Source organism: Protobothrops mucrosquamatus, unplaced genomic scaffold (genome assembly GCF_001527695.2).
Source record: "Protobothrops mucrosquamatus isolate PMUCROS unplaced genomic scaffold, P.Mucros_1.0 scaffold1905, whole genome shotgun sequence".
Lineage (NCBI taxonomy): Eukaryota > Metazoa > Chordata > Lepidosauria > Squamata > Viperidae > Protobothrops > Protobothrops mucrosquamatus.
In genome coordinates, this window is record NW_015388029.1 from 232,997 (window position 1) to 255,277 (window position 22,281).

The window sequence follows — 22,281 nt, forward strand, 5'->3', positions numbered from 1 at the left end:
TTGTCAGCTCTGCTTGTAAAGCAGAGAATTACCTTCACAGGCTTCTTGAGATTTATGCTTTTAATTACCTTCTATCTGCTTCAATACCTTCCAAACTTAAAGAATCAATATAAATAGGCTTTTTGAAGGAGGGGGCACATTTGACAAAAATCCAGCTATACAACTGACAGACATTTGACATTATTTGACATTATTTATTATTTTCCGGGTTTTTAGTACCAGCTGACAATTAGTGGTGGTGGTAGTAGTAGTAGTAGTAGTAGTAGTAGTAGTAGTAGTAGTAGTAGTAGTAGTAGTTGCTGTTTAAATCTGGCTATTAGGAATAGTGCAGGCAATGAAGATCCATAAATTAACAATTTGTAACAATTGTTGGAATTTTAAACTATTGTTGTTCCATTGTTTTAAAGGCTCCTCCTTATGCATTATTTTGTACTGGGCCTCAACTTAGGTTTAGGTCAGGGGTTTCCAAACCTTTTCAAGCTGCAAAATATGTTTTTTTTTAAAAGAGTCATGGAACACCTGATCAAGATGCAAAGCAAATGAGTAATTATGTAGTTACTTTTCATAATTTTGGGGAACTTTACAAAGTTCTTATGGAACCCTAGGATTCCAGTGAACATAATCTGAAAATCACAGGGAATGAGACTCCTAATCGCTTTGTTTTCAATCTGAGATGCTAGATATCGTTCTTAAGCCCCATTGCATGTAGTGCTACATGCACCCCTATTAGTACACAATTGATACTGTCAGCTTTGCCTGCACCAGTCATCTTTTGGAAAGATAGGGTGCCAAACTGAGATCTCCCTGGCTTCCTTCTTTAAAGTTTGATTGGCATTTTCATCCGATTCATCTGCTTAGTGAGTGTATAAGCAATAGAATTTGTGGACTGCAATGAGTTATATTTTTCCATTACTTGACATTATAGAGGTTGTTTCAGGGCCATTCGGCTTTCGACAAAACAGCTGGTGCAGAGCATAGCTGTCACATGGCAGATGGTAATAAAGCTGTGCATTCTTGAAACTGAGCTAGTTGTGATTGTTTTCTCCTCTGTTTTTATTTGAACTACCTCTGTTGGTGAACACAAACAAAGCACAGAAACACAACAAAGGTTTGAGTAAAACCTGCTGTTTAGAGTAAAATCTTACAAAAAAAAAGAACATAAAAGATTAAGTTTTCTCTTTAAATATTAGTTCAGAACTAAGAATTGGGTTTAGCTCCCACTAATTGCATGGACAAATGTCCTCTAGCTGAGAGGCCCCAACCTTTTGGGCACCAGGGACCAGTTCTGTGGGCAAAGATTTTTCTGTGGACCAGAGGGGGCGTGGTTTCGTGTGCTGCCTGCATCCAGCGGATGGGGCTTCGCTTGTTTGCACGGCCCAGTTGCTGGTATGCCATGGCCTGGTGCCAGTCCACGGCCCGGGGGTTGGGAACCCCTGCTCTAGCTCAATCTAATCCTGGTGACAATCAGCAGCTCTTCCATGAACGTTCCATCCACTGGTTCCGCCCCAGGCGCCTGATGGACCCGGAGAGGTTCCTGACGGAGCTTGGGCCATATCCTGAGGACCTAGTTCACGATTCGGTTGACAATCTGGCGGCGGCCTGGGAGACGGCCGCTGCCGCAGCATTGGACCGAGTCGTGCCTTTGCGGCCTCTGACCCGGCGCAGATCTCAATTGGCTCCCTGGTTTACCGGGGNGAGAAAAGGTGGCGGAACTCAAACCTGGCCACGCCCTCATCAAACCCTAGGACCGCCCCTTTAGAGAACAGGAATGCAAGTAAAATTTGGGAGGGGCTATTTCCGGTGTGGGAGGGGCTATTTCCGGTGCGGCTGGCCCGGAAAAAGGTGCCGGAACGCGGTTCCGCCGCGTTCCGGCTGAAAAAAAGCCCTGCCCCTATTAGTACACAATTGATACTGTCAGCTTTGCCTGCACCAGTCATCTTTTGGAAAGATAGGGTGCCAAACTGAGATCTCCCTGGCTTCCTTCTTTAAAGTTTGATTGGCATTTTCATCCGATTCATCTGCTTAGTGAGTGTATAAGCAATAGAATTTGTGGACTGCAATGAGTTATATTTTTCCATTACTTGACATTATAGAGGTTGTTTCAGGGCCATTCGGCTTTCGACAAAACAGCTGGTGCAGAGCATAGCTGTCACATGGCAGATGGTAATAAAGCTGTGCATTCTTGAAACTGAGCTAGTTGTGATTGTTTTCTCCTCTGTTTTTATTTGAACTACCTCTGTTGGTGAACACAAACAAAGCACAGAAACACAACAAAGATTTGAGTAAAACCTGCTGTTTAGAGTAAAATCTTACAAAAAAAAAGAACATAAAAGATTAAGTTTTCTCTTTAAATATTAGTTCAGAACTAAGAATTGGGTTTAGCTCCCACTAATTGCATGGACAAATGTCCTCTAGCTGAGAGGCCCCCAACCTTTTGGGCACCAGGGACCAGTTCTGTGGGCAAAGATTTTTCTGTGGACCAGAGGGGGCGTGGTTTCGTGTGCTGCCTGCATCCAGCGGATGGGGCTTTGCTTGTTTGCACGGCCCAGTTGCTGGTATGCCATGGCCTGGTGCCGGTCCACGGCCCGGGGGTTGGGAACCCCTGCTCTAGCTCAATCTAATCCTGGTGACAATCAGCAGCTCTTCCATGAACGTTCCAGGAATACTGTCCATCCACTGTCTTGTCATTCATTCATTTATTCATTCATTCATTCCCTCATTTTCATAATATATATTTTCATAATATATGGCAAATATACCTAATACTCCTTCCTCCTTCTGTTTCCCCACAACAACTCTGTGAGGCAAGTGGAGCTGAGGGAGAATGACTGCCCCAAAATCATCCAGCTAGCTTTCATGCCTAAGGCAGGGCTAAAAGTCACAGTCTTCTGGTTTCTAGGCCAGCACCTTCACCACTGCATCAAATTGGTTCTCATATATCCCAACTTGCCAAAAAATACTGTAGTTATTTCTTTTTCTAGGCAATCATATCCTCACATCCAATTTCCAATTTCCTTTTCAATTTCTGCTTCTTAATCTCTAGATACCGATCAGTACTTTTTTCTTCCAGGACCAACTGAGTGGTTCTTCTTGTATTACATGACACTCCTAGTAACCTTTTCCAACTTTTTAATATTGAACATTAGCCCAGATTTTTCGCTTTCCATTTTTACTTTCAGAATGAGCTGAGACTTTTATTTATGGCCTAACCCTAACTGCTTTTTTATTTCAAAAGAGAGTAGCTTCTTGTTCATTGTAAAGGTTAATCAGAGGAACAATAACACAATAATGTGTCCTGATACACCTATTGACCTTAGTGTGCTATATTCTAATGAGAGCTATACAGTAGCTCTGCTGTGTTCAATAAAGAAAATTCCTTTATTAAATTATCTTGTCATCTCCATTATCCATCTTACGTTATCTGTCTCATTATATGTGTATTTGTCCGTTGCTTTGATATTTCTCTTTCCACACAAGGTTCTATTTTTCATTGTAAGACATAGCACAAAATGTTGCTTGTGTGACAAACTGGTAGAATGGCACATGCTCACCTTTCTTTGATATAGGCATTTATACCAATCTTTCCCAATCTCTAGAATGTAAGTTTTGCTGTATATCTGTGGATATAAAATTGTTAGCACTTAAGCTGCTTCTTTTCCAATGTTTGTTCAATTTGCCTCTGTGCTTTTTGGTTCGAAAACTGTGCTCTATCAGAAAGTCCATTATTAGAGAGTACCTCATTTTCTAGTGAAATCTGTCCCATATACATTCATTCATTTATTCATTCACTCTCTCCTTACATAAGTTTTTGTCATTTGGCTCTATTAGATCTCTTATGATTACACTAACTTAGCCACACATTTTCTTCTAATTCTTCTAACTCCTTAAAAATATCTCATTTTCCTTTCTTGTTATTTTTTACCTATTTGCTGGCATTCTTTATTGATATATCTTTTATTGTCCTTTCTTGCTTGATGTTAAAGATATGCATTCTGTCATCCTGCATCCTTCTTGCTGCCCAAGGCTTTCATCTTTTGTTTTTCTCTGGTTATTATGATAGCTTGTTCTGAAAACTACTTGGATTTTTTTTTTCTTTGAACTTTTGTTCCCTCCCCATCCCTCTTATCTGCCCATGGGCTTCTTAGTTTCTTCTTTGCATAAATTAAAAACCTTCAATCTGTGCATTACATTGATTTGATATTCTCACTAAATGCCCTCCAAGTTAAATCCTGCTGGTACAGCTTCTGTCTTTAATTTTCTAAGTTTAACTGGTACTTTTGATACTAATAATTCATGGTCTATTCCACAAGCCAGGAAATCTCCTGGCTGATCAGACTGCACTTCTTTAACTCCCGTTTCCTATTACATAGTTAATTTGATTGTGAAGTTGTCCATCTAGTTATGTTCAGGTGTAAGGACTACTTTTAAGCTGCCTGAAGTAAGAGTGCTTGGCAATGAAGAAATAATTTGCTATATAAAACTCTATTAACTTACCTCCTGCCTTACTATGTTTATCTAGTCCAAATCTTCCTGTTATTCTAGGTTCTTCTGTTTCTGGCATTCTAATATCCCATTTGCACTACTATTTTTTCCAGTTGTTGCCTTTATCACCACTAAATCACAGAATCTCTCAGTGTTTTTCTCCATCATGTCTGTAGTAGAGATAAATTTGTATAATAAACATAGTGGCCATTCACTTATTTTCTAGATATGATCTTGTTGATGGAATTATAAAATCTGAAACTTATTTAAAGAGTAACTGACCTCAAATCAATTCAATCAGTTGTAAGTTATGCTCTTTTTTATTTTGCAGTGTAAGCAAGAACATAAACATTTATTTTTAAAAAGAGCATGCTAACACGATATACTTAAAAGAGAAAACTTACACAATATCAAGATATATTTATATAGCCATCTATCAAAACATTAAGTAGAACAAACTGCAACTTCAAAAAAATACCTTTCCTACATATCCTTTCCTGATGGGACTTCACTTGTTCTGGTTTCAACCCCAAGGGAATAATTAATTATTATTACTTTATATTTAATCATATTTAATAATTTAAATATTAATAGAAGTCAGCAAGGGCTTGTTAAGAACAGGTCATTCCAAACAAATCTTATTGCCTTATTTGATAGAGTGACTAAATTTGTGGACCAAGGAAATGCTGTCGTTACAATATACAAGTTCAGCATCTGATAAAATAGGTCATATCCTACTTCTTCTTAAGATGGAACAAGATGGAACAGTGCAGGATAGGCAATACTACTACCAGATGGATCTGTAATTGATTAACCAACAGTGCTCAGCATGTGATATTCAATGAAAAGATTCAGAAGGATATTGACAGACTTGGACCCTAACCAACAATATATAATTTAGTGGTAAAAAAAAATAATGTTCTGCACTTAGAAAAAAAAACACAGATGCGCAGGTACAGAATAGGCAGTACCTGGCTAAGCAGTAATGCTTGCAAGAGGGTTTTAGGTATCCTGGTGGACCACCACAAGTATGAGCTGGCAAAAAAGTCAACGCATTCCTAGGCTGCATCAACAGAGGAACAGCATCAAGATAAAGAGAAGTGACAGTACTGCTCTATACCACACTGGTGAGGCCACATTTGGAATGCATCCAGCTCTGGTCACAACAACATCACAAAGATACTGAGGCCCCAGAAATAGGAAACAGATGATAAGGGAGGTTAAATCCTATGAAAGAGGCCAGGTATGTTTAGCTTAAGAAAGATAGTTGTCTTCCAATACTTAAAGGGCTGTCTCAATTTATTCTCCATAGCACTTGAGGTTAGGACAAAAAGTAATGGGTGAAAGCTCATCAGAGGGAGATCCAATCTGGAAATAAAATTTCCTGATAGTAAGAATTGTTAACCAATGAAACAGTCTGCTACCCAGATTTGTGGGTGGTTAATCACTGGAGATTTTCAAGAAAATATTGGACAACTATTTGTCCAAGATGGTATGAAGACTCCTGCCTTAGGTAGGGGATTGGACTAGAACAGTGATGGCAAACCTTTTAGAAACCGAGTGCCCAAACCACAACCCCAAACCCACTTATTTATCGCAAAGTGCCAGGGCCGCATCAACGTTGTGCTGCCCTCATGGGGGGGCAGGGAGGCGTCTCTGAGTGCCGCCTCTGGCACACAAAACCCGGGGGCGCAAAAATGGGCCACCGTGCTGCAAGGCGGAAAAACAGCCATGCCATGGGGTGCAGATACAAGACGCTGCACCATGTAAGAATGGGGCAGGGCTAGTGAGTATCACGCAGCGTGTGTGTGATCGCGGCCCCGTGCACGCATGCATGCATGTAAAATGCTTCCCCCTCCCTTTTCTTCCAGTCCACCAATCAACAATGGTTGACCTCTGCTCTACCACCTCTGCTTGAGCTTGCTAGTCAGCCGCTTCGTCTCCTTTGTGCTGGGTGGGGCTCCTGCTCCGGGCGACAGTGGTGGCCTGATGTACCAGCTGCTGGCAGCAGTGGTGCGTGTGCCAACAGAGAGGGCTCTGAGTGCCGTCTCTGGCACGCGTGCCATAGGTTCGCCACCACTGGACTAGAAGATCTCCAAGATCCCTTCCTGCCCTATGGTTCTATTTATTCTATGAATAGTCAAGTTTATAAAACCTTTCCACAGGCCAGCAAGGTTGAGGCCAACAAAATCATGTTAAACATTTTTGTTACTGTTGTTCTTGTTCTGTTAGTTGTCTAGAATAAGCTAGGGGTAGAAAGGAGTAGGAAGGGTTTGGCAGCATAGAAAAACATTAATAAGGAGAATGACAGAATATGAAAAATATTGATCCTGTATATTATGATACTGTGATGATCAACTGCCATTGGACATGCGCTGATTTTCATATTGCATCCAACTCTAAAGCTTTTTCACCATGATTGCTGAAAATTTACGGCACAATTTCCCATTGTTATTAAAATGTTAAAAATAAGTTAATATTGATATTGAATAACATACGCTTATTTTTATGCTACTTTAATTGAGATTTTGTTGTTAGAAATCACCCTGAATCCCATGGAGTGGCATGGCAGGATGCAGGTAGTCCTTCACTTACATCCATTTATTTAGTGACCGTTTGAAGTTACAACAGGACTGAAAAAAGTGACACGACCATTTTTCACACCTACGATCTTTGCACATCCCCATGGTCACGTGATCAGAATTCAGATGCTTGACATCTATTTATTATGGTTGCAGTGTATGGGGGTCATGCAATCCCCTTTTGTGAACTTCAGGCCTAGGAAAGTCAATGGGAAGCCAGATGGACTCAATAACCATGTTACTAATTTAACAACTGCAGTGATTCACTTAACAACTGTGGCAAGAAAGGTTGTAAAATGGCACAGCACTCAGTTCACAACTGTCTTACCTAGCAATGGAAATTTTGGACTCAATTGTGGTTGTAAATCAAGGACTATTTGTATAAACCTAAGCCTTAAGGTAAGTCATTATGGCATATACTATAACATATGGTTTCAGCTATAATATTAGGTCAATCCAAAATGAGCACAGCATGTATAAAAATCTGAAACTCTGTTCCCGAACCCAGAACAAAATATAAAATCCTAATTCTGTTACTGTATGTAAGTACAAAGCACTGCATTTAGCAAAGACTGACAGTTATTTTTAAAATCTTGGAATAGTTTTACTTTGTGATGAAGTACTATGCCTTCCAGCAAAATTTTTCACAAAAAAAACAAAACAAAACAAAACGANAGGCAGGACTGGCCTAGGGGTATTTTAAAGGGGTTTTAAATTAAATTTTTAGTAGAAGCGGCCAAATTTAAATAGTTATTTTTAATCTTTTTAAATTTTGTATTGTATCATTGTTTTAAACTGGCTGTAAGCCGCCCTGAGTCCTCCGGGAGAAGGGCGGGGTATAAATTTAATAAAATCTAAATCTAAATCTAAATCATTCATTTATTCATTCATTCATTCCCTCATTTTCATAAATATCACAGGATGGCAAATATACCTAATACTCCTTCCTCTTTCTGTTTCCCCACAACAACTCTGTGAGGCAAGTGGAGCTGAGGGAGAATGACTGCCCCAAAATCATCCAGCTGGCTTTCATGCCTAAGGCACGGCTAAAGGTCACAGTCTTCTGGTTTCTAGGCCAGCACCTTCACCACTGCATCAAATTGGTTCTCATATATCCCAACTTGCCAAAAAATACTGTAGTTATTTCTTTTTCTAGGCAATCATATCCTCACATCCAATTTCCAATTTCCTTTTCAATTTCTGCTTCTTAATCTCTAGATACCGATCAGTACTTTTTTCTTCCAGGACCAACTGAGTGGTTCTTCTTGTATTACATGACACTCCTAGTAACCTTTTCCAACTTTTTAATATTGAACATTAGCCCAGATTTTTCGCTTTCCATTTTTACTTTCAGAATGAGCTGAGACTTTATTTATGGCCTAACCCTAACCGCTTTTTTATTTCAAAAGAGAGTAGCTTCTTGTTCATTGTAAAGGTTAATCAGAGGAACAATAACACAATAATGTGTCCTGATACACCTATTGACCTTAGTGTGCTATATTCTGATGAGAGCTATACAGTAGCTCTGCTGTGGTCAATAAAGAAAATTCTTTTATTAAATTATCTTGTCATCTCCATTATCCATCTTACGTTATCTGTCTCATTATATGTGTATTTGTCCGTTGCTTTGATATTTCTCTTTCCACACAAGGTTCTATTTTTCATTGTAAGACATAGCACAAAATGTTGCTTGTGTGACAAACTGGTAGAATGGCACATGCTCACCTTTCTTTGATATAGGCATTTATACCAATCTTTCCCAATCTCTAGAATGTAAGTTTTGCTGTATATCTGTGGATATAAAATTGTTAGCACTTAAGCTGCTTCTTTTCCAATGTTTGTTCAATTTGCCTCTGTGCTTTTTAGTTCGAAAACTGTGCTCTATCAGAAAGTCCATTATTAGAGAGTACCTCATTTTCTAGTGAAATCTGTCCCATATACATTCATTCATTTATTCATTCACTCTCTCCTTACATAAGTTTTTGTCATTTGGCTCTATTAGATCTCTTATGATTACACTAACTTAGCCACACACTTTCTTCTAATTCTTCTAACTCCTTAAAAATATCTCATTTTCCTTTCTTGTTATTTTTTACCTATTTGCTGGCATTCTTTATTGATATATCTTTTATTGTCCTTTCTTGCTTTATGTTAAAAATCTGCATTCTGTCATCCTGCATCCTTCTTGCTGCCCAAGGCTTTCATCTTTTGTTTTTCTCTGGTTATTATGATAGCTTGTTCTGAAAACTACTTGGATTTTTTTTTCTTTGAACTTTTGTTCCCTCCCCATCCCTCTTATCTGCCCATGGGCTTCTTAGTTTCTTCTTTGCATAAATTAAAAACCTTCAATCTGTGCATTACATTGATTTGATATTCTGGCTAAATGCCCTCCAAGTTAAATCCTGCTGGTACAGCTTCTGTCTTTAATTTTCAAAGTTTAACTGGTACTTTTGATACTAATAATTCATGGTCTATTCCACAAGCCAGGAAATCTCCTGGCTGATCAGACTGCACTTCTTTAACTCCTGTTTCCTATTACATAGTTAATTTGATTGTGATGTTGTCCATCTAGTGTACGGTGTAAGGACTACTTTTAAGCTTCCTGAAGTAAGAGTGCTTGGCAATGAAGAAATAATTTGCTATATAAAACTCTATTAACTTACCTCCTGCCTTACTATGTTTATCTAGTCCAAATCTTCCTGTGATTCTAGGTTCTTCTGTTTCTGGCATTCTAATATCCCATTTGCACTACTATTTTTTCCAGTTGTTGCCTTTATCACCACTAAATCACAGAATCTCTCAGTGTTTTTCTCCATCATGTCTGTAGTAGAGATAAATTTGTATAATAAACATAGTGGCCATTCACTTATTTTCTAGATATGATCTTGTTTATGGAATTATAAAATCTGAAACTTATTTAAAGAGTAACTGACCTCAAATCAATTCAATCAGTTGTAAGTTATGCTCTTTTTTATTTTGCAGTGTAAGCAAGAACATAAACATTTATTTTTAAAAAGAGCATGCTAACACGATATACTTAAAAGAGAAAACTTACACAATATCAAGATATATTTATATAGCCATCTATCAAAACATTAAATAGAACGAACTGCAACTTCAAAAAAATACCTTTCCTACATATCCTTTCCTGATGGGACTTCACTTGTTCTGGTTTCAACCCCAAGGGAATAATTAATTATTATTACTTTATATTTAATCATATTTAATAATTTAAATATTAATAGAAGTCAGCAAGGGCTTGTTAAGAACAGGTCATTCCAAACAAATCTTATTGCCTTCTTTGATAGAGTGACTAAATTTGTGGACCAAGGAAATGCTGTAGTTACAATATACAAGTTCAGCATTTGATAAAGTAGGTCATATCCTACTTCTTCTTAAGATGGAACAAGATGGAACAGTGCAGGATAGGCAATACTACTACCAGATGGATCTGTAATTGATTAACCAACAGTGCTCAGCATGTGATATTCAATGAAAAGATTCAGAAGGATCTTGACAGACTTGGACCCTAACCAACAATATATAATTTAGTGGTAAAAAAAAATAATGTTCTGCACTTAGAAAAAAAAAACAGAGATGCGCAGGTACAGAATAGGCAGTACCTGGCTTAGCAGTAATGCCTGCAAGAGGGTTTTAGGTATCCTGGTGGACCACCACAAGTATGAGCTGGCAAAAAAGTCAACGCATTCCTAGGCTGCATCAACAGACGAACAGCATCAAGATAAAGAGAAGTGACAGTACTGCACTATACCACACTGGTGAGGCCACATTTGGAATGCATCCAGCTCTGATCACAACAACATCACAAAGATACTGAGGCCCCAGAAATAGGAAACAGATGATAAGGGAGGTTAAATCCTATGAAAGAGGCCAGGTATGTTTATCTTAAGAAAGAGGGGAGATACGATAGTTGTCTTCCAATACTTAAAGGGCTGTCGTAGAAAACTGAGTGTCAATTTATTCTCCATAGCACTTGAGGTTAGGACAAGAAGTAATGGGTGAAAGCTCATCAGAGGGAGATCCAATCTGGAAATAAAATTTCCTGATAGTAAGAATTGTTAAGCAATGAAACAGTCTGCTACTCAGATATGTGGGTGGTTAATCACTGGAGATTTTCAAGAAAATATTGGACAACTATTTGTCTAAGATGGTATGAAGACTCCTGCCTTAGGTAGGGGATTGGACTAGAACAGTGATGGGGAACCTTTTAGAGACCGAGTGCCCAAACCACAACCCAAAACCCACTTATTTATCGCAAAGTGCCAGGGCCGCATCAACGTTGTGCTGCCCTCATGGGGGGGGGGGCATGGAGGCGCCTCTGAGTGCCGCCTCTGGCACGCAAAACCCGCAAGGCGGAAAAACGGCCATGCAAGAATGGGGCAGGGCTAGTGAGTATCACACAGCACGTGTGTGCTCGCGGCCCCATGCACGCATGCATGCATGTAAAATGCTTCTCCCTCCCTTTTCTTTCAGTCCACCAATCAACAATGGTTGACCTCTGCTCTACCACCTCTACTTGAGCTTGCTAGTCGGCCGCTTCGCCTCCTTTGTGCTGGGTGGGATTCCTGCTCCGGGCGGCAGTGGTGGCCTGATGCACCAGCTGCTGGCAGCAGTGGCGCGTGTGCCAACAGAGAGGGCTCTGAGTGCCACCTCTGGCACGCGTGCCATAGGTTCGCCACCACTGGACTAGAAGATCTCCAAGATCCCTTCCTGCCCTATGGTTCTATTTATTCTATGAATAGTCAAGTTTATAAAACCTTTCCACAGGCCAGCAAGGTTGAGGCCAACAAAATCATGTTAAACATTTTTGTTACTGTTGTTCTTGTTCTGTTAGTTGTCTAGAATAAGCTAGGGGTAGAAAGGAGTAGGAAGGGTTTGGCAGAATAGAAAAACATTAATAAGGAGAATGACAGAATATGAAAAACATTGATCCTGTATATTATGATACTGTGATGATCAACTGCCATTGGACGTGCGCTGATTTTCATATTGCATCCAACTCTAAAGCTTTTTCACCATGATTGCTGAAAATTTACGGCACAATTTCCCATTGTTATTAAAATGTTAAAAATAAGTTAATATTGATATTGAATATCATAAGCTTATTTGTATGCCACTTTAATTGAGATTTTGTTGTTAGAAATCACCCTGAATCCCATGGAGTGGCATGGCAGGATGCAGGTAGTCCTTGACTTACAACCATTTATTTAGTGACCGTTTGAAGTTACAACAGGACTGAAAAAAGTGACACGACCGTTTTTCACACCTACGATCTTTGCACATCCCCATGGTCACGTGATCAGAATTCAGATGCTTGACATCTATTTATTATGGTTGCAGAGTATGGGGGTCATGCAATCCCCTTTTGTGAACTTCAGGCCTAGGAAAGTCAATGGGAAGCCAGATGGACTCAATAACCATGTTACTAATTTAACAACTGCAGTGATTCACTTAACAACTGTGGCAAGAAAGGTTGTAAAATGGCACAGCACTCAGTTCACAACTGTCTTACCTAGCAATGGAAATTCTGGACTCAATTGTGGTTGTAAATCAAGGACTATCTGTATAAACCTAAGCCTTAAGGTAAGTCATTATAGCATATACTATAACATATGGTTTCAGCTATAATATTAGGTCAATCCAAAATGAGCACAGCATATATAAAAATCTGAAACTCTGTTCCCGAACCCAGAACAAAATATAAAATCCTAATTCTGTTACTGTATGTAAGTACAAAGCACTGCATTTAGCAAAGACTGACAGTTATTTTTAAAATCTTGGAATAGTTTTACTTTGTGATGAAGTACTATGCCTTCCAGCAAAATTTTTCACAAAAAAAACAAAACAAAACAAAACGAACACACAAATACCCTAAGTTTCTCTGTTTAATGTTCTTGGGATACCTAGTACATATTACATATTACAGAGTGATCAGATATATCAAACACTCATAGACAGGAATATCCTGAACTATTTCTCCTTTGGAGGATGCTGCCAAACCACCCTCAGAATTCTACTATGCTGTTCTGTGCAGGGGGATAGAATGATCAGGTATTCTTCACACCTTTGTCTCCTAGTCAAACATACCTGGAAGAGATTTTAAAAATATCAGAAAGCATTTGCTGAACAGAATGGCAAGCCTCTCTTGAAAGAAAAAAAAGCAGAGACAACATGGCTGCCTCATAAAATTTTAAACGTCCCTCTCACACTTTGATGTTTTTAGTCAATTATTTTCCCATTATTTACTTGCTTAGGAAAGCCTTCTGTTTTCTCATTTTTTAAAAGGTCCTCATCCCCTAAAAGTCTAACAGTTGGTTATTCCAACTCTTAATTCATAGCTGTGACTTATAGAGTTACATTCTTGTTCTTTATGTCACTTTTCACATCTGCATTAATGTAGTAAACAGTATTAATGGCAATCTCAGTAAGAAGGCTAGTGCTGTTTTAAATGTAGTATACAAGGTAATTGATTACCTGGAAGTTAACTGCTGAAAGAAAATTGTTAATTAGATGAAAACTATTTTTGTACTTTTAAAATACTTTCCTTACAGCAACAGAACACATTAGAATTTATTTAAACATCCTTTGGGCTCTATTGTAGAATTTATATTTAGATGTTCTTCTAATCTAAGTTATTCCTTCCAATATGATGTAAGCCAAGCGTGTTCAAAGTACAATTCTTATTTTGGTTGATGCAAATATTTAAATTAGAGATGGGCAATCTTTTTTGGTCTAAAGTCTGATTCAGTTTAAAATCTCACTATGGCATGCTGAGGGCTGCACTCCAATAGTGAGCAGGGTGAAACCTACATTAATATTTAATAAATTAAATGCATTAATAAATACATTAAACATTCTGTTTCTAAATGCAATCAGCCAACCACATGTTTCTAAAAAGTCTAGAAAAAGATCGTGAACATCTTAGGTACTTCCAAAATATATTTTTTTCTATCTTTGCATTCTTTCATAAAATGAATATAAATTTTGATACTGTTGCATCTCTCCCCCCCCCCACGCACACACGGAAAAACCTAGCTGTATTTCAGAAGAACAAAGGGAAAGCTATATGTTTACCTAGATGTCATGATTTCTGACTGACTAATCTCTAAAGTAAGAGAATTTGGATACACTACCAAAATAAAAATATCATGCACATATTCAATGTTACGTCAAATCATATTTTATGATATTAGAGCCATTCTAACAAAGCCATTTGAGCACCATGTGAATCCATCCTTGTTTAGAGTTAGCGTCCTACATAAAAATATGGGAAAAATGATTTTCCAAACTTTTGTAGCCAACCCCCACCGTCCTCCCAGCCCTATCTGCAATAAGAAACATCAAGCCCATAAGAATTAGTGAGAGCAGAAGTTTTCAGAAATGCCGCGCAAACAAAGTGTTAAGTGGAGATGCAGATGGAGAAGAAACCCAAGGCAACTCAATGATTATTCTCAGTGGCATGTGCTAAATATTACAGGATAGCAGAAAATAGAAAATGAATGAAATGGATTTTGGGATAGAGAACTTCAGCTGTTGATGAATAACAATCCCCATCTTCTCTGGGCAGTATGGCCATGGTGAAAAATGTAGGACCCAGAAGTTCAAAAAATGTGCAGTGCTACAGATTTCCCAACCGGAATGGAATTACAGATAGGTGGCAATTAGGGTGACTTCAAATAATATAATATTCAGTTTAGTGTGAATTGTAAATTGATACCAAGTTGTGTTTAATGCAGTTAATCAGTTAATGTCTACCTATGACATTAGAACTGAGGCAAGTGCATGTGCAATTTTAAATGCTATTAATCTTTATATGTATAAAATGGGGGAAAAGGAAGATTCTGTTAGAGGAAAACAGGAACAAATTTAAAATGAAGAGGTTTATTACTTTACAGCAAAAATTTGATGCAATTAAACAACACAAACATGGTCCAGGAAAAGCTATAATAGGACAAGAGGTTGAAATGTCTAATTACATGGCAGATTTTTTTGATTATATTTTGCTTTATATAATTACTCTGTTTAAATTTAATTTAGAAATTTAAATTAGAAGTACATACTTTTTAATCTTTATTGTAATATTTCATTAATATACAGTACATATAAAATATGTTTACAATTTTTTTTACTATTATTGAACTGGAAACAATTGCCATATTTTCCTTAGAAATATCACTTCAAGTAGTACAGATTTGAATAATGTGACCTTTTCATGGGATTCATTAACCCACTAGTTATTTTCAACATTTACTTTTGGATATTTAGTGTCATTATTAAAGTAAAAGCCAAACATAAAGAAAGAACTTTGTTCATAAAACGTATTTTAAAAATATTTTTATTATTTATTTATTCATTACATTTATTGGTTAGCATGTAATAAACAAAATAATATTTTGATTACTTCCCCTTGCCTATTTACACGCGAGCAAACCTGAAGTCAAAAAGATTTACTGTGGAATAAACATATATTGGATTGTACTGCTAGCAAAACTCTCTACTGTAGTTAATTAAAAATCATTCTACAATTATTCTTTGACCATTTGTCTTAAAAACTAATTTTCACCACGGCATTTCTGCCTGCAGTTTAAAACTGACTGAAGTAGCAGGGAAAATGTATGTATTGTTAGTAAATTTTGCTTATTATACATGAAAGATTCATCTGTTCATATTAATGCAGTCTAATAAAGCTAGCATCTAGCAGATACTGGAAGGACTACTGAATGTGTTTAAGAAATGTAAACATTTTATATCTACTGATATATGAATCAGTTTGGTATAATGGTTGAAATACCAGGATAGAAACCAGGATAGTGGGAGTTCTAGTCCTTCCTGAGACAGAAAGCCAGCTGGGTGACCTTGGGGCAAACTACTTCTGAAAACGTTTCCAAGAAAACTGCAGGGACTTATCTAGGCCAGTCACCAGGAGTCAACAGAATAACAGAGTTGGAAGGGACTTTGGAGGTCTTCTAGTCCAACTCCCTGCTCAGGCAGGAAACTCTTTAGCATTTCAGACAAATGGCTGTCCAGTCTCTTCTTTAAAACATTCATAGTTGGAGCATCCACAACTTCTGGAGACCAGTCGTTTCACTGATTAATTGTTCTAACTGTCAGGAAATTTCTCCTTAGTTCTAGGTTGCTTCTCCCTTTGATTAGTTTCCATCCATTGCTTCTTGTCCTGCCTTCATGTACTTTGGATAATAAGTTGACTCCCCTGAGATATTGGAACACTGCTATCATGTCACCCCTAGTCTTGCTTTTCATTAAACTAGACCTATCCAATTCCTACAACCGTTCTTTGTATGTTTTAACCTCGGCTACCTTGACTAAGCTTCCTACCGACCTATCTACTTACCTACCTACCTTCTTACCTACACACACACACACACACACACACACACACACACACAGCCTACACTGAACAGTAATTAAAAATACTCACATCAGAATTAAAGCGAAGTTGACACACATTGCAGGAGATGACTTGTTTCTTCTTTAGAGGAAGTGACACGCCAAATGTGTGGTTTATGACAGCTTTTTGCACTGGGTCCATCTAGGAAACAAATAATAGCATATCAATATTCCAAATAAAATCCTTTTGTTCTGAGAAAGTATGTTGTTAAAAAGAGCTCTAAATTGGAAGTAATGACTGCACTGAACTTACTTATTTGATTTTCTATTTGGCTTTTCTACTGTGGCAAGTTCAAAGCAGCTTATCAAATTTTTCGGCTGCCTTACCATTTGTGCTAAAGAAAATTGGTTCTCATAAGGAATATTTGTCACATGGCATTACTATAATCCCTTCCTGATCTGCTGGAGCTGATGGTGTTTGAAAGTGGATGGTGGCGGAAAATCTTCTCCTTTTGGTGTTGGGTGACGTCAGTCTCCTTACCTCCGGTCCTTGCTCTGGAAAAACTCAGGAATTCATGGCTTTCATGACAACCACGGGCTTGTCTGAAGTCATCTTTAGGCCAATTTATATGGGCGGTCATAATTTAGATCTTGTGTTTGCTTTAGAGAAGATCTTATATTATCTGGAAATGGAGAGGCTTTTCATTATTCTGTTGCTATGATTGGATCATGCAATTGGATCAATTGTAACTTGATCCAGTTACAGTTAAGAGTAACACACGATAATCACAGGGCAGCAGGCCTGATTTGGATGGCCCATCCCCAGTCCCTAATGGATCCTGTTGGGGAGTTTCCCAGCTCACTGGCAAACAGTTCAGTTTAGTGCCCGATAGACCACTGACATTGGGAACCGAATTGGATACTGGAGTCTATTGCCCACAAGCAACCTCTTGCTAGGTGCAATTTCCTGGCTGGCAACTTGGCTGCTGAGACTCTCTTGAAAATGAAACTTCAGAAGCAACACTTGAAATGCTGGAGAAAGACAAAAGGTACATTCAACCAATCTCAAGTATGTAATTATGTTGGGACCTTCACTGTGGTATTAGGCAGGTGAAACACACTTATTTTTCCTTCTTTATTGAAGTGGCAGACTATTGTCAAGTGGCCCAGTTCAACTTTACTAACTCTCTTTAAGGGGGAGTCATTAAACAGATTGCTCATCTGGCCACTATAATTATTTGCATAGCACTTTGCCAGCAAAGTCAGTTTGGCTCTTAATGGATAAAGTCTGTATTAATGGCTAGCTCTGCTGCCTGTAATTCTTTTTGTGCTGTGAGTTCTGAGAAAGTAGAACTAGTGAAGTTCTGCTGAATTAGACTATCCTCTAGCACATGTAGGTTGGACTCCTGCTCAGTCTTGTGGTCTTGAATAACTATTGTCTGATCTCCAGCCTTTTGGGATGAAGACTGTTAAAATGGTGGTGACACATTACCCTAGAGCCGAGGTTCCCAATCGTTTGGGCACCAGGGATCAGTTTCGTAGAGAGAGGTTTTTTCGCAGACCGGAGGGGACGTGGTTTTACACGTTGCCTGCATCCTGCGGATGGGGCTTCACTTGTTTGCACGGACTGGTTTCTGGCATGTCGCAGACCGGTGCTGGTCCATGGACCAGGGGTTGGGGACCCCTGCCCTAGTGGCTTTTCTAGAGACTTCTCAGTCTGAGTTCAGGCTTGGGTATGGGACTGAGGTGATACTAATCACTCTCCTGGATGAGTTCTATTGAGGCCTAGAGGGGTAATGCAGTTCTCCTTGTCTGCAGGAGAGGTAGGATATGACAGACACTAAAAGAAATACTAGAACTCTGATTAAATGTTATAAGTTATAATAGAATCTTGAAAGCCTGACAGTTTTTCCCCTCCCATCCCCCTTCTACCAAATAGAATCAATGTGGGACAATCTTGAATTTCTTTCTCACTTCCCTGTTTTCTGAGCTATTTTATGTTTTACTAATGGTTGCCACATGCTTTTTTCAAGTCATCGCTGTCCTTTTTTACATTGTCCTTTTATACTACTCAGCAATGAGCATGGAGGGCACAGTTTTATAGTGGTTCTGTTCATTTCTCTGTGGACAGGTTCGGTGTCTTGTAGTGGGGGGAAGAGAGATCAGCCTGGGGTTTCATAGGATGTGGTCCTCTCCCCATTTTTTAACATTCATATGAAATTGCTGGGGGAAATCATTTGTAGCATGTTAATGATACCATCATTATTCAGTTTGTGAGGGAGATGCTGTTGATATTCTATTCTGCTACCTGGAAACTACAAGGTTCTGTATGGGATAAAACTGCAGTAGAGAAAGAAACTTAATACAAATGAAAATAAATAAGTATCATTATAGAGAATTTTAGGGGATAACTAAAATCCCCTCAAATTCTCTATAATGATGCAAGAGAATTAGCAGCATTTTGGTAGTCATAATAAAATTGGATGGTTGATGTTTCATATGCATAGGATGAGCTATGCAAAATTAAGAGCAAGTCTCTCTCTACGTGAATTATATACCACTGTATTCGCATACTAGACTCCCAACTGTGAAGATTTAATAGAACATAAAAATATCACAATTAAAAGAAAATTCTTAATTACAATGACTACTTAATGTAACATGACAGCTCAAGGCAACTATCTTACCTCTACCCGAATATTTATGGAACAAGTCCCTGCTGCATCCCCTGCCCTTTGGAGATACTCATGGTTCCCATTCTCCTAAGGTTTCAGAAATACCTTGAGATTAGTTTTTGTTCTCTGGTCTAGATTAGGGTATCTATAGAGTTCCCATTGAATCTTTTCTCTGAATATTGGGATTGTTGTTTTGGCCCAGGCAGTTTTGTTCTCTGTGTAGGGTATACTATAGGCTATCCAGAATTCTTTTGGGGTTGGGTGGCCTTAACAAATCTAATAAACAAAGACACAAATCCATTTACCCAGCTTCCAGAAAGCTGTGAGGGTTGACGAAAACCTTCATTTGGTACTTTGTTGAAGCACCTTTGGCAGCAATTACAGCCTCAAGTCTTTTTGCGTATTTCGGGACAAGCTTTGCAACCTTGACTGGGGGACTTTCTGCCATTCTTCCTTGCAAATCCTCTCAAGCTCAGTCAGGTTGGATGGTGACCCTCCAGGTCACCTTTCAGGTCCCTCCAGAGATGTTCAATAGAGTTCAAGTCAGGGCCATGGCTGGGCTATTCTAGGACATTCACAGAGTTGTTCCTAAGCCACTCCTATGTTATCTTGGCTGTGTGTTTAGGATCATTGTCATGTTGGAAAGTGAACCTTCAGCCCAGTGTGAGTTCCTGAGCGCTGTGGAACAGATTTTCATTGAGGATATCCCTGTATTTTGCTCCATTCAGCTTTCCCTCAACCCTGATCAGTCTCCCAGTTCCTGCTGCTGAAAAATACCCCCACAGCATGATGCTGCCACCACCATCCTTCACTGTTGGGATGATATTTTGCGGGTGATGAGTGGTACCTGGTTTCCTCAAGACATAACGTTTAGAATTGAGGTCAGTCAGTTCAATCTTGGTTTCATCAGACCAGAGAATCTTGTTCCTCACAGCCTGAAGTCTTTCAGGTGCTTTTTTGCAAACTACAATCGGGCTCTGTTATAAATCCCAGATCGGTGGAGGGCTGCAGTGATGGTTGTCATTTTGGAACTTTGTCCCATCTCTACACAGGATCTCTGCAGCTCAGTCAGAGTGACTATTGGGTTCTTGGTCACCTCTCTTACTAAGGTCCTTCTCCCTGGATTGCTCAGTTTGACCGGGAGACCAGCTCTTGGAAGAATCATGATTGTGCCAAACTTCTTCCATTTGAGAATTATGGAGCCAACTGTGCAGCAGAAATCTGTGTTTTGCAACAATCCTGTCTCTGCAGGCAGTTTCTTTGACCTCATGGCTTTTGTTTTACCACATTATACATTGTCAGCTGTGAGGCCTTCTACAGAGAGAGATGTGTGCCTTTCCAAACCATGTCCAATCAATTTAACTGTCAATTCTAACTGAATCAGTTTACAGACAATTCTAAAATTCTGTTTTCACTTTGTCATTATCAGGTACTGAGTGTAGATTAATAAGAAAAAAATGAATTTCAACAACTGTAGAATCAGGCTGCAGCATAACAAAATTAACAAAAGTGAAGGGGGTCTGAATACTTTCTGAATACACTGTATATATGCAGATCATATATAGAGTATATATGTATATATACTGTATATATGTATATATTTAACAAGGAACAATAATAAGTAATCATTTTGAAACAAGAACATCTAAAAAAGATAGTTAAAAGGATGAAAGTCCAACATATTGTAGATCTGAGCTTGCCATTCTTTCTTGGAACACTTACACCTCAATTTGGAGAAAGGGAGAAATAATCTGTAATAACTCTAGTGATGGTTTGAAAGCAACAAGGTATGGGGCTTATCCTGCAAAAAACAGAACCCAAAGTTGCTAATTAATGGAACCATATGAACCTTGAAAATGAACCAAGTATTTGACAAATGGTTGATTAGGGGGAAGATCAAGTTCAAAGATAACATTTGGAGCTTGAGGCTGATAAGGTCAAAAGAGTATTCACTCCAGAAATAGAAGCTTTCAGAAGGAGAGTGGGATACTTGCTCTCCATCCTGGGTCACCCCTTGAGTGATAAAGTTGAAGATGATATTGAATAAACTGAAAAGACATCCGACTCATTACTGTCAAATTAAGAGAAATGAACATGACTTGTGCTAGAGACCAAATGTTCTCAGCAGATTCACCTTAATAACTGAGGGGAAGACAACGATTTTTGATCAAAAGGCTATTCTAAGCTAGAACATGGATATGAGATCTGCCTCAAAGGAACATCTTGAAGGAGAGAAATATCTGGGGGATGAGAGAGCAATTGCTATTTGTTACATGATTGGGCAAAGATATTATAAATGGCAGAATTAAAAGAAGAAGATGAAACAGAAGGCCAATATATATTACAGCCAGTGAATCTTTGGATGTTTCAGGGAGAAATGATCACTTAAGATCTTGGTGATCTTGAGATGGCCAAGGAGGAAGATATTGACTTTGTCAGTTCTGAAAGATAAAAGCGTAATCAGGTGATTTCCTGATTTTCCCTTTTCGAGACAGATTCCTATGTCTGAACAAGGAACGAGTGGACTATATAAAGTACATCAATAACCCGTCCACCGATAACCAGAGAAAGCAGAGTTTGAGAAGGCCATAGCAGAGAGGAACTGAAGATTCTGGAGATGGTATTCAGGAGGCAACAGGTCATTTATTCCTCTTTTTCTTTTTTCTCTGCTTGGAATTGGCTGTAGTATTTCTCTTAGAATGTTCACCACCCTTAATGATTAAAGCTAATAATAGCACAAAAATCCTATGTGCAATGGATAATTTGACTGACACGAGGCAGCCAGCAGACATTTTTTGGCGACATGGTAAGAGAGTTGGAGAAAATGAGCCTACTGTTTCTAAGAATGTAGCTCACAAATAAGAATGATTGGGATTATTGTTTAGAAATGACTGGCAGTATTTACAAACGTCTACAACAGACTTACATACATACATAGTCCAACAGATGTAAAAATTTGCTTCCATAATCTAATAAGAAAAATAATGCTGATGCTTCTGAAAGATTGGATCTCTGTAATGGGAGGACAAACTGTCCTAACAAACTAATCTAAAGAGTTTTCAAGAATCAGAGATATTAAAGAAAAAAAATTAAGGGAAGGCTAGAGAATAACAATATAGCAGAATGAAGTTCATTGCAAGATTAACACTGTGATGGTTGAAAACAAACTGGAG

At 38.5% G+C, this 22,281-nt stretch overlaps 1 protein-coding gene across 1 annotated transcript in view; it reads right to left on the bottom strand.

Annotated features, from left to right (window-relative positions):
• Positions 1 to 16,635, bottom strand: part of ZNF385B (zinc finger protein 385B) — a 52,581-nt gene extending 35,946 nt beyond the window's left edge. Inside the window, exon 1 of the mRNA XM_029285586.1 lies at positions 16,525 to 16,635. Coding sequence (XP_029141419.1) covers positions 16,525 to 16,635 — 111 coding nt within the window. The remainder of the gene's footprint in view (positions 1 to 16,524) is intronic.
• Between the last annotated feature and the right edge of the window lie 5,646 nt (positions 16,636 to 22,281).